This window comes from Callorhinchus milii, unplaced genomic scaffold (genome assembly GCF_018977255.1).
Source record: "Callorhinchus milii isolate IMCB2004 unplaced genomic scaffold, IMCB_Cmil_1.0 Scaffold29, whole genome shotgun sequence".
Lineage (NCBI taxonomy): Eukaryota > Metazoa > Chordata > Chondrichthyes > Chimaeriformes > Callorhinchidae > Callorhinchus > Callorhinchus milii.
The window spans coordinates 2122496-2135208 of record NW_024704770.1 but is presented as its reverse complement, the minus strand read 5'-3'; the positions used below and the strand labels follow the sequence as shown (position 1 = coordinate 2135208).

The window sequence follows — 12713 nt, the reverse complement described above, 5'->3', positions numbered from 1 at the left end:
CCAAGCTGACTGACGTCGCTCCCTGACGGCTGGATTGGAGGCGGGACCGGCTGACATCACGGGTTGATCTGATTGGCGTCAATCACATTCGCCCCGCCCAGTGGGACGGTTTATCGACGCCGCTTCCAGCCCGCGCGCTTGACGTGTTGACGTAGTGACGCTCGGGTGATTGACGCTCGAGTGATGGACGCGACGTCCAATCGCAGGCCGCCGGAGCAGTGACGGACACCCGCGGCGCCCAATCAGACGCGCTGACGGTAGGGAGGGCGGGCGGGCGGGCGGGACCGAGTTCGATTTGATTTGTGCCGCGTGACAAAGAGCGAGTGAGGGGGGGGGGTTCGGCGCGTGACCGACGTGGCCCCCGGACCAATAGGAAGCTCGGAGCGGAGTGACGGACTGCCCGCCGGACCAATAGGAGACTGATAAGCGGGGGGCGGGAGCTGAGGCCCCGCCCCTCTCTGCGGGGCGACGGTTGAGCGCGAGGCGCGAGCGGACGAACGAACCAACCGCCGAGACCAGACGGGACGAGGTGAGGCGATGGCGGACGATGAGCCGCTGCCTTCCGGCTGGGAGAAGCGAATGAGCCGCAACACGGGTAAGAGAGGGGGCCGCGGGGGGTGGAGGGGTGGGGGAGGGTGTTCATGGGTATCAACAGCCCCACCCCCCGAGCGAAGGGGCCGAGGGGCCTAGTTGCGCTCCCAAGCCTCGGGCTCCCGTAAACGCCAAGTCCGGGTCAACCTCGGGCTGAGGCCTGAGAGGGAGGGAGGGCTGTCTGTAGGGTTTTCCCCCCCCCTCAACACACACACACACACACACACACTCGCACACATACATCACACACACTCACATACATCACACATTCGCATACATACATCATACATCACACACACACACATACATCACACACATACATCTCACACACACATACATCACACACACATACATCTCACATACACACATACATCACACACACACACATACATCTCTCACACACACACACATACATCACACACACATACATCTCACACACACACATACATCACACACACATACATCTCACATACACACATACATCTCACATACACACATACATCTCACACACACATACATCACACACACACATACATCACACACACACATACATCACACACACACATACATCACACACACACATCACACACACACACACATCACACATACATACATCACACACACCTCACGCACATACATCACACACATACACACGCATCACTCAACACACATTCATACATCACTCACACACACATCACTGGCGCACACACACTCCCATCACTGGCACTCACATCACTGTCACACACATCATGCGCACCACTCGCACCCACGCATCACTCGCATACCACACGCATACACAATACATACATCACACACGCGCACACTACAAATGTTACACACGTGCGCACACAGGCGTACTACATACATTACACACAAACAAATACATATATATACACACATGATGCATACTCGCACAGGCACAATACATACAGGCACACAAACAGACACATACTTACACACTCTCTCTCTCTATCCCTGTGTCCCAGAAATGCAAATATTTCACTTGTGCTTCTCTCTTGTAATCTCTCTTCCCTTTTTTAATTTTTTTTTATTTGTTTCCTGGCAAAGTGATTCATTTATTAAAAAATAATAATCCTTGCACTTTATACAGCGCCTTATCACGACTTCAAGACATCTCAATGCGCTTCACAGAATATATTGTAAAGTGTAGTGACTGTATTTCGTGGGCAAAATGTTTTCACGTCCCCCCCCACCCCATTTTTGTTCAAAAAGCATCTTTCTGCATTAAAGTGAGCAAAATGTTTTTTTAAAAAATAAAATAGTTATAATTGTTCATTTAATTAATAGTTACCTTCAATTATATGTAACGTTATAATACAATAATATATTTAATGGAAATGGAATCATATATTAATAATAATCTTGCATTTGATATAGCGCCTTATCACATCGCTGAAACGTCTCAAACCACTTCACATGATATACTGTAAAGTAAATTGTGGGTGAAAATTATATATAAATAATGCGTTTATAAATGTACAATATATGTACAATATTGTTGCTTTACCTGATTTAAAATCTGTGGTGAGGGGTGAAATCAAACAAATTTAAACTTTTCTTGATGGTAGAATATGATATAATTTTTAAGGGAAATATGATCGAATATGATTTTTAGGGGAAAGAAAATTATTTTTGGAGAGAGGGGAGGGAGTGAAAATCGTTCTAACAAGGAAAACACGGTTTTCTTCTGAACAGCTCAAATTATAGTTGGATATCCGAGAAATAGGGAAACTCCCACGTGTAGGTGGCATACATACATATGAAAATAATAATCCTTGCATTTGATACAGCGCCTTATCACGTCGTCGAGACGTCTCAAGGCGCTTCACAGAAGATACTGTAAAGTGAACTGACTGTATATTTTGTGGGCGAGTCGCAGCAGCCAATTTATATGTGGAAGTCTGTCTGGTTCAGGTACTTCTAAACCCCAAACAATATAACGGTTTTGGCTTTACGCCTGTGTCAGACACCCGGCTGACCAAAAAACAAAGGAACAACTGAGTTGGTCAGCGCTTTTCATGATGGTTAGACCCAATGAAGCCTTTTTTTTTTTGAATGAGCGTCATTTTATTGTACAGTCATCACCTAGCAGATCTGGAAGGGAGTTTGCTCTATGGCTGCGGGTTTGGTCCCTCTGTCGATTAGCATTCGTTCACACGACGCCATTTTCAGTCTTGCCTAGCAACCTCCCTGCGTCAACAGTCCTGAATTCAGTGCTGCGAATATTCTCGGGTCCGCACTAGACTGTGGTTAGGGATTCAAATGTGTTAAACCCGACTCTGTTAGTATTTTGTGTCGATGTTTTGAGCTCCAGTGCAGCACTGGGGAGAACGCTGCACTGTCGCGAGTTACTGCCCATCGGATCAGACCTTAAACCGAGATGCTTGTCTGTTCGGGTGGGTGTTGGTTGTCTTCCTGGTGCGGGGTGGGGAGGAGGTAAAGTGGGGTCTCCTCGGAAAAGGTGGAACTTGTTGCCAGAAGGGAGAGCGTCAAAAATGCCTTTGAGAGGAAACTCGATGCATTTGTGAGGGGGAAGGGAGCTGAGGTATAGGAGAACGGATTGGGAGATGTCGAGTGTACACGTCACCATGGATTAGTAAGGCCAAATGGCCTGTTTCGGCTATAATGGTCTGCCTGCTAGAGAGGTTCAAAGCCCCCCCCCCCCCGCCCTCCTTGCCCCGGTTTCCAACCCGTCTCCCGCTACCCAATCGCCGATCATGTTCCCAGCATTCGATCCATGCATTTTGCAGCCCTTATTTAATTAACGGGCTCCTTATTCGGGTCTCATGAGGGGAGGAGGAGAGGAGAGAGAGGAAGAGACATGTTAGTGGAATTCTGCAATATGATCGATAAATGATTTAGTGACTGGTGTTGAACAGACAACATTTACTGCAGTAAAACTGATTCCGCCCTACCCCCTCCCTGTTGAACGAGTGCCTTTTAATTGATTGGTGGTGGTGGTGGGGGGTGGGGGGGGACAACATATTAATTAGAATCGTTTTTCCTACGTCCTGGTGAAGAGACAGTGTTATGGAGTCTATAGTCACAGGAGGAACCATCACTAAACGGCAGCAGGTCCCTCTGTCGATGAGTGTTCAACTGATGCCATTTTCAGCTTTGCCCGGCAACCTCCCTGACTGCGTCAGCAGTCATGAATCGAGTGCTGTGAATATTCCCGGGCCCCCACAGGACTGTGGATAGGGATTCGAATGTGTTAAACCCGACTCCGTTAGTATTTCGTGTCGACTTTTTGAGCTCCAGTGCAGCACCGGGGAGAACGTTGCACTGTTAAGAGGTGCTGCCCACCGGATGAACAACACCCACTTGCATTTATACAGCTCCCCTCGGCGCGGGGTGACGTGCCAGAGCGCTTGGCAGTGGCGGAGCACGATGCCAGGCCGGGGGGAGGTACCCGGGAAGGCTTCAGGCGCGACCTGAAGATGGGGAAGGAGGGGGCAAGGCATAGGGATTGAGGGAGAGTGTTTCAGAGTATTGGGGCTTAGTGGCTGAAAGCGTAGCCACCGATACATGAGACGTTAAACCAAGACGCTGTTTATTTTGCTAGATCCTGTGAACACTATTGGAAAAGAGATGGGAGTTTCTCCTGGTGTCCTGGCCAACAATCCTCCCCACATACTGGCTGTTCAGCTCACAGTTGTTCGAGGGACCTTGCTGTGTGCAAAATGGCTGCTGCATTTGTCTACTACAAATCGCTGCACTTGTTTAGTAATTACTACGATGTACTGAGGACCCCCGGAAAGCGATCCCCAGACCGAGTTCCTAATGACTGCTCGGTAAACAGGCGTCTTGTGTGGAGTAAGGAAACTTACCTAAGGTTTCGCTCTGCCTGTGAATCGCACCGGGTCCTCTTGCTTGCGAGGCGAGTGCTTAACCAATACGCTACAGGACTCCACAGAGATACAATAGAGGTCGATGGTACTATTTTATCACTTTCTTTGACTTGGTGAGGCATATTTTGCTGCGCAGCACGATTTGTATCGCTTCCGAGGCCTTTTATTAATGGCTTTTTTTGTACATCTGTCCCTAAAATACTGCCAGCTGATTATTGTGAGATTTATGTATGTCTGCATTCAACATATGACCTTGCACAAAATAAGTTGAACCCGTCATGAGATTAGCATTTTGTCATATTGTAAAACACTCCGGGGGCTGAGCCAGTGGATTATGTTAGTAATTGAATATTTTTATTGAATTAATTTTACTCTTCGCCTGTCTGACCTTTGTCTTGATCCAATCCTTTGGGGCTTTCTGATATTGGTTTGCCTGGTCAGCTCTCCACCATCTCCCCTGACCCGAGCTGCCATTGAAAAGCCTTCACAGGACCGATTTGGTGGAGTGTTTTGAATTAAAGAGCCCAGAAGGAATAGGAGACCGAGGCACCTGCGATGCTCTCTGTTGCAAGGCAATGGCCAAGGAATGCTGGTACCAAGGGAGATCCAGATCTTTTCTGAGTGAATCTGATCAGGTTTTAAGCTCACTTCCAAATCTCGTCAGCAAAAGCCTTATTTCATTACTAAGCAGGTCTGAAATAAAGACTTTAAAATGGCTGCTGCATTTATACAGTGCCTTTCACATCATTATATAGCGTCTCTAAGAGCTTAGGGACGCGATATAAATCAAGTTGTCGTAAAGTGCTTTACTGGGGGGGGGGGGTGAGGGGGAGATGATCGGAAGCACGGTCAAAGATGCAAGTCTTGAGGCTGGCTTGGAAAGGGGGGGGGGGGAAGGTGTAGGATGGCTTTGCCCGCCAGCACAGTCACTACACAGTAAAATCCTTTGAAGCTTTGAGTTGCCTGGACGACGTGGCGAGGCGCGATATCAAGTGCAATTACCCTGATGGAATGTGTGTCAGCGTCAGTTGTCACACTTTGGGAGAAATGACTGAGTGTGTGCGTCTGCTGAGTGAAAGGTTACTGACAGAAGAAGCTGCGAAGCATCTGTCTCAATTGGTGAGCTCCAATGGCCAACCCCCCCCTCCCCCCACCCTCGCATCCCCTTCCCTCCATCATCAACGGGTCGTGCCTTCAGCCACCACAGCCTGAAGCTCTCTTCCCCCAAACCCTTTCCGCTCCCCCCTCCTCCTTCCCCTCTTTTAGATCGCAACCGAAGCCCTTCCTCTTCGATCGTGCTTACGGTCACCTCACCCAGGCTCGGGCGTCGGGCTCCCGCCACCGTTAAGCGCTCCGAGACGCCGTGGAGGGCGCTGTGCGTAAATGCAAGTTGTTGTTGCGTGGATTCCGAGGACTGACCTTGTGCACGTGATTTTTTTCCCCCCCCCCCCCCTTCCAGGTCAGATATATTACTTCAATCACATGTCCAATCAGAGCCAGTGGGAGCGGCCGACAGGAAGTGACTCGGGCGGTGGGGAACACGACAAAGTGCGCTGTTCACACCTGTTAGTGAAGCACAACCAGTCTCGGAGGCCATCGTCCTGGCGACAGGAGAGAATCACACGGACCAAAGAAGAGGCACTAGAGATATTAAATGGTGAGTCGCGGGGAGGTATGGGGATGGGGGCAGCAATCCTCTTGTCTTTTGGCTGAAATGTTCTGGTCTGAGGGGGGCAGAGACGAGACTTCAATTGGACACTTGGAACTCACTCCCTCATCCCTTCCGCCTTGCCCACCCCCTCACTCCCCCATCTTCGGATCGCGCCTTAAGTCCTTCCTCTTCGAACGTGCCTCGGGTCACCTCCCCACCATCCCCGGCTGCTCCGCCACCATCGAGCGCTCTGCCTTGCCTGAGGGTCACTGTGTAAATGCAAGTTGTGGTTATTGTTGAGACAACAGGACTTGGGTGAGGATCCCTGACTGTCCAGCGCCTGACGTGAAAGGCGTCAGACAAATGTAAATTGTTGTTGTTTGTCCGCACCTCCGAAGAAATTATTTTGTGGATGTTAAAAACATCCTCGAAACCCTTGGGAAATTTGATCGCTTCCTCCCAGCATAAAAGGCTCCCGGTGTGAACATTATTGTGATTTGGTGATTGCAAGCCCAAACCCCCGGCCCATCACATCGCACCCTTCTCTGCTCAAACACCGCAGAAAATGTTTAGCATGGATTAACTTTTAGGTCCCTTTAAGGTTGGCCTGTTGTGAAACGCTTTGAAACGTCCTCCTGATGAAATAAAAAGTGCTTTGTGCGATGTAAGGATTTTGCTTTGAGCCCCCTGGCCAACGTACCACCCGAGGACAAGCGGGTGGATACTCTAATTGGGTTTCTGTCTGCCCTATTAAACTCCTTCCCATCAGATCTGACACTGGCCAAAAGCTTCACAGAGTTGCTGAACAAGAGTTATTGGGAAAAATAAGTGGATTGCTTGAGGTGCGATAAGCTGGATCTCTTCAGAGCAATAGAGGTTTTATGGTTTAAAACATTGAGGAAGTGTTTTCTTTTCCAAGAGCTATTGATTTCTATTTTTAAGTATGAAGGCTAAAATATCCTTGGCAGCCTGCTATTGATTTGCGCTGACGGCGCAAGAAATCACCATTTTGGGGGCTGGCACACCAGAACGGAACGCTGAACAGGAATCCCCGTCATTTAATAGGCCTGCTTCAAATCCCCCGGCCTTGCCCGCCCCACCATCTCCATTCTCGCGGGCCCTCTGCCTCGCCCGCTCCCTTACCTCCTTCAAGATCCGTCTCGAGACCCTCCTCTTCCACCGTGCCTTTGGTCACCCTCCTTTCCCCACACTCCCCACCCTCCCTCCCTTCTGATCCCAACCACCAGCTCGGGTGTGGATCCCTGATGGGTCAGCCCAGCGCCTTGGGACATCCTCCTGGCGTGAAAGGCGCTGTGTAAAGTCACTTGTTGTTGTGCTGGCTCCTTTAAAGAGTGATCCTTTCAGGCCTGTTTGCCTGCCCTTTTCTCCGTTCCTCCCTCCCACCCCGTATCCCCTTTTAGCTGTCAATTAAATTGAAAGCTGATATAGATTTTGCCTTGCCCACAGCTCCCTGCAGAGCATTCCACGTCCTAACCGCTCTGTGTCTGAAGGACAATTCTAGCCTCCCTGTTTACTCGCTATCTTGAATTGATGCCTTCCAGTCACTGACTCATCGCCCCCTGGGACTAATTTCACCCTTTTGACTCTTATTAAAACCCCTCATAGTTTAAAAGTCGTCCATTAGGTCAATCTCAGCCTTTAATCCGGTGTCTGCTCATAGGCCAAACCACTCAACCTTGGTAGCAACCCGTAGGAGGCACAGACTGTATTTGAGGGAGGGGAGAAAGGTGTATTTATCAGAGAGAACTCCGCTCCCACCCCACACTCCCCCATTGCACCCTTGTAACTGGACCTTGCGTTTGATATAGCGCCTTACCATGTCGTCAAGACGTCTCAAAGCGCCTCACAGAACAGACTGTAAAGTGGAGTGACTGTGTATTTGCACTTAAATTGTAGCACATCTCTCCAGCGTAGTTTATTGCGGTTGGCCGCGGAGGCCTAATGGAGCTAGTTGAGAGTCCGAGAGAGAGAAAGGCGACTGTGCAGACCGTTTTCGGGCAATGTATCCTCTGGGCCTCTAGAGGAGATGATTCAGCAGGGGACCTTGTAGAAGATGCTAAATGTGATTGAGAAGGTGAGGACACGGGTTCACACTCACGCAGAGCAATTTTGGGTCAGGCACCAGGAAGTATGTCTTTACACAGAGGGGCAATCAATAGGTGAAACTCATTACCGGCCAGTCGGTTAGAAGCCAGCGGTGCGAGATTGGTTTGTGAGCCAGTAACACAATACTGCACGGCATTCGAAAGAGTCAAATGGGGCAAAGCCTCGTGATCCAGGTCTTCATGTATTCTGATACAAGAGAGCCTTTGAGTAATAATGATGACGATAATAGTCCTTGCGTTCCACGCGGCGCCTTATCAAGTCATTGAGGCGCTTCACAGAATATATTGTAGAGGGCAGTGACTGTGTAATTTGCGGGCGAGACCCGGCAGGCAATTGCGCACAGCAGTGTCCCTCAAAGTCATGGATTGAGTGACCAAATTTATTTTAGGGCGAGGGATTACTACCCCCGGAAAAGCAGTCCGCCAGTTGACCTACTTATTGCTAGGTGAACAGGGGCGCGTGTGGGGAGCAAGGAAACTCGCTTACGGTTTAGGTGTAAACGCTGGTTAGCTGAAACTGTGCGCGTTATGTGTGTGTGTGTGTGTGTGTGTGTGTGTGGGTGGGGGCAGCCCTGGGAAGAGGTTACTTTCCTGCCTCCACTCCACCCCCTCCTTCCGGGGATTGATCTGTGGTGAGCGTGCCGCAGCGCGAAGCGAGCCATTTGGGGGGTTTGGCACAGGCCCACGTTTGGGGGGTGGGGTGGGGGGGGGGGGCAGATTTAACGCACATTCGCTTAAAACCGTTCCCTCACCTCAGCGTTTAACGAGGATGGATCTGTCTGGCTGCCTGCGTTGAGAAGAGACGTTAATGATCAGACATTGTCAGCACTTTACGGCTGTCCAGAGCCTCTGCGTTAACCACTTAGCAAGGGCAGCTTCAAAGTTTCGTGTCTTTTCCCCCCCCCCAGTAATTCCGTGCCATTTCTGCTCGCCCTCCCCTTGAAGCGTAAAGTTTGAATCGCATCTGTCTGATTTTCCCCCCCACTCCCCCATCCAACTATTTTATGGGTTCGTCAAATCTTTTGATGGGGAAAGTGGTGAAACGCGCAACTTTTGGATCGATCCACCGTGGATATATTCCCCCCCCCCCCCCCCCGATTACAGTAAAACTGGCGGCCGGCAGCTGTCTGTCTCTCTCTCTCTCTCTGCCTTTTCAAGAGTTTACTATTCCTCGCACGCTTGACACAGCTCATACTTTGCATCAATCGTATTAAAACATCTGGTCCCAACTGATGCGACTTGTGTGAGGTTTTACTGTAGTAATAACTCAATTGTGTACTTCAGTTGAAATTAATTAAGCAGCAATTTGGCCAATTTAATCATCTTAAGCGCCTGCAGATGAGATGCCCACCTCCCCAACACATCCTCTGGCGTCTCTCCTCTCCTCTCCCCCCACCCACCCCCCCCCCCCCAAAGATTTGGGTCTCGCGCGTGAGGGTCTCGCGCGTACTCTTTTAACCGCCTGTCTGCGTGATGGGTTCCCGCGTGTGAGAAATACACAGTCACTACACTTTGCAGTATATCCTGTGAAGCGCTTTGAGACGCCTGGAAGACGTGATACCAAATGCAAGGATTATTATTGCTACGGTCGGCCGATTATATAAATGCAAGTCGTTGCTTCGGTCTGTTCCCAAGCACTAACGTGTTGTCCTATTTCCCCCACAACCCCCCTCCCTCCCTCCCTCCCCCCCCCCCCCACCCACCCCCCTCTTTTCCCTCACCTGTACAGATTATATCCGAATGATCAAATCGGGAGAGGCTACGTTTCAGAGCTTAGCATCAAAAAACAGTGACTGCAGCTCGGCAAGGGAAGGAGGTGACCTGGGATATTTTGGGCGAGGTAAGAGGATCTATCGAACACTGAGGTGCTTCAGTAACTCTCGCTGGTGGGCACAATGCTTCCTGATTCCACTCCCAAAGGGCCAAGCTCTCGTTTTAAGATGAATACAGGAGTCCTGTAGCTCAGCGGTTAGAGCACTCGCCTCGCAGGCGAGAGGACCGCCCCCCGGGTTCGATTCCCCGGACGGGTCGGGTCAGGGCGAAACACTGGGCAAGTCTCCTCGCTCCGCGCACGCGCACCTCTTGTTTACCTCGCAGTCAGTAGGAACCCCGGTTGTTAGTCGAAGGGCGGATCGCTTTTCCGTGGGTAATAATCCCTTCAAAAAAAAATAATAATAAATTGTTCACGACTCTTTGTGGGGACGCTGCTGTGCGCAATTGGCTGCCGAGCTTCGCCCACAAAGCACGCAGCCGCTGTACTTTACAGTATGTTCTGTGAAGTGCTTTGAGACGTCTCGAAGACACGATAAGGCGCCGCGTCAAATTATTATTATTATTCCCACCCCCCAGCGGAAACAGTTCCCCTGCAGCCACCCTATCGAATCCCTTTACCGTTTCTAAACCCTTCCTCTCCAGAGATGCAGAGGAGACTGACAAGAGCCAGACAGACGGGTGGTCTTTGATATTCGAGCAGTGACCTGTTGCGCTCACTCTCGCAGACGGTAGACGGGGTGGGGGGTGGGGAGGGGGGGGGGGGTGACAGCAAACAGACCTGAGTGGCCACACCGCAGTGTTGGGCTGTGGCTGCCTTTTGGAATCACCAGGTGGCGTCAGGGTGCTTTGCAGTGCTGTGCTGTGCTGTTCAGACCAGCTTTCTTACCAAGGGCGACAGCGCTAGCGGGGATAAGCCATTGCTCTGCCTAACGTCGAGCACGCTATTCAATTGGAGGGAGGCGGAGAGAGAGGAGGGGGGAGTCTGTGGGGGGGGGTAAGGGTGTGTTACGGCAGGTTGCAGAGAATTTAGAGTAAGCTCCTCGATTCGTAAAGAGAAGGGAGTTTACCCGGCAGTAAGTGGGGACCCGGTTGTTAGTCGATTGGCAGATCACTTTTCCCTGAGTAACAATCCCTTCGCATAAATAGTAATAATCTGGTCGCATAACCCACGCCTGTTTGCGGGGGGGGGTGGGGGGTGCGCTGCCGATTCGCTTTGCGGCATATCCTGCGAAGCGCTTTGAGACGTCTCTCGAAGACGGGATGAGTCTCTGCATCGGGTGCAAGGATTATCATTATTATTATTATTATTTTTATATTTATCATCGGATAGTTTCTCCCTGTCGTGTGGTTGTCAAGTTATTTGTGTGCCACTGCCTACCCGAGAGAGAGAGGGAGAGGGAGAGAGAGAGAAAAAAGTCATTTCACGCTCGATAGTAATTGCTGTGATACCTCGGGATGCTTTGGCATTTCAGACAGCTATTAAAAATGCTAATGATTCCTTCACGGTTCCAGTGGTCGAGACGTCATCAGCTGAGGTGGAGTGGGGCAGCGTGAAGAGCGGGTGCTTTTTTAGGCTCCCCCACCCCACCACCACCCCCCCCCCCACCCACCCCCTAAAGCCCCAGCCCAGCTCAGCACGTAACCCTGTGCTCTGTGTTAGGACCGGTGTCTGTGCTGTTTCCCCCCACCCCACTCTCGTCTGGCTTCCCGCGTAACTGGCTGACGTAGGGAGTGTTTTAATCGGCGTCTGTCTTACGGGCCGGCGGCTCGTAATTGCCGCCGCGCTTCGTCCGCAAAGTACGCGCTTGCCAGCGTATTCCGTGAAGCGCTTCGAAACGTCTCGAAGGCGCGATCGGGCGCTGCGTCGGATGCTTTCTGGGGTCCATTTATGTAATGCTGAGCTCCCTTACCACCACACCGTCTCCAAACTCCGGCACCACCCCCCCCCCACCCCCCACTCCCACTCCCCCCAGGCTCCGCCGCTGTCGAGCGCTCCGGGGCGCTACCCTGCTCGGGGTGGGGTGGGGTGTGCTGCTGTGTGGGTGTAACGTTGTAGCTCCGAGCTGCATAATGAAGCATGAAATGAACAGTATTTTTTTCTGCAGTAATAGATCACCACAACCAATTACCATGTGCTGTTGTGTTTCTCCCTCTCTCTCTCTCTCTCTCCTCCCCTCCTTTTTCTCTCTCTCTCTCTCTCTCTCTCTCTCCCCCTCCCTCCCTCCCTCCCTCCCTCTTCCCTCCACCCCCCCTTTCCCCCCCCCTCTCTCTCTCTTTTCTTGGATTGTAGGTCAAATGCAGAAGGCCTTTGAAGAGGCCACGTACCTTCTGAAGGTGGGCGAGATGAGCGACCCAGTCTTTACGGATTCTGGGATCCATATCATCCTCCGGACCGGATAAAATGCCTCCTCTCCGGGAGGGGGGCGGGGAGGGGGGGGAGCAGATCGTCACCGCGGGAGACTTTTTTTTCGGATTGGGGGGGGGGGGTGTGAATTAAAAACCACAACCACCACCGCCGCCCTCCTCGCCCCCTCCTCGCGCTGCTTCCCGCTATTTAACGTGGTCTTCACTTTTGCGTGATGTGACGTGCTCGTAGTCTCTCCTTTCCTCCCTTCCCTCCTCACTCTCCCTCCCTACCTCCCTCCCTCCCTCTCTCTCTCCTCCCCCCCCACCTCCCCCCCTCTCTCTCCTTCCCTCCCT

At 51.2% G+C, this 12713-nt stretch overlaps 1 protein-coding gene across 1 annotated transcript; it reads left to right on the top strand.

Annotated features, from left to right (window-relative positions):
* The first annotated feature begins 431 nt into the window (after nt 1–431).
* Nucleotides 432–12493, top strand: pin1 (peptidylprolyl cis/trans isomerase, NIMA-interacting 1). The gene is made up of 4 exons (XM_042344656.1): nt 432–595; nt 5923–6120; nt 9970–10080; nt 12304–12493. Exons 1-4 carry the CDS (start codon nt 538–540, stop codon nt 12411–12413), a joined length of 477 nt encoding a protein of 158 aa, XP_042200590.1. The 5' UTR covers nt 432–537; the 3' UTR covers nt 12414–12493.
* The last annotated feature ends 220 nt before the right edge of the window (nt 12494–12713 follow it).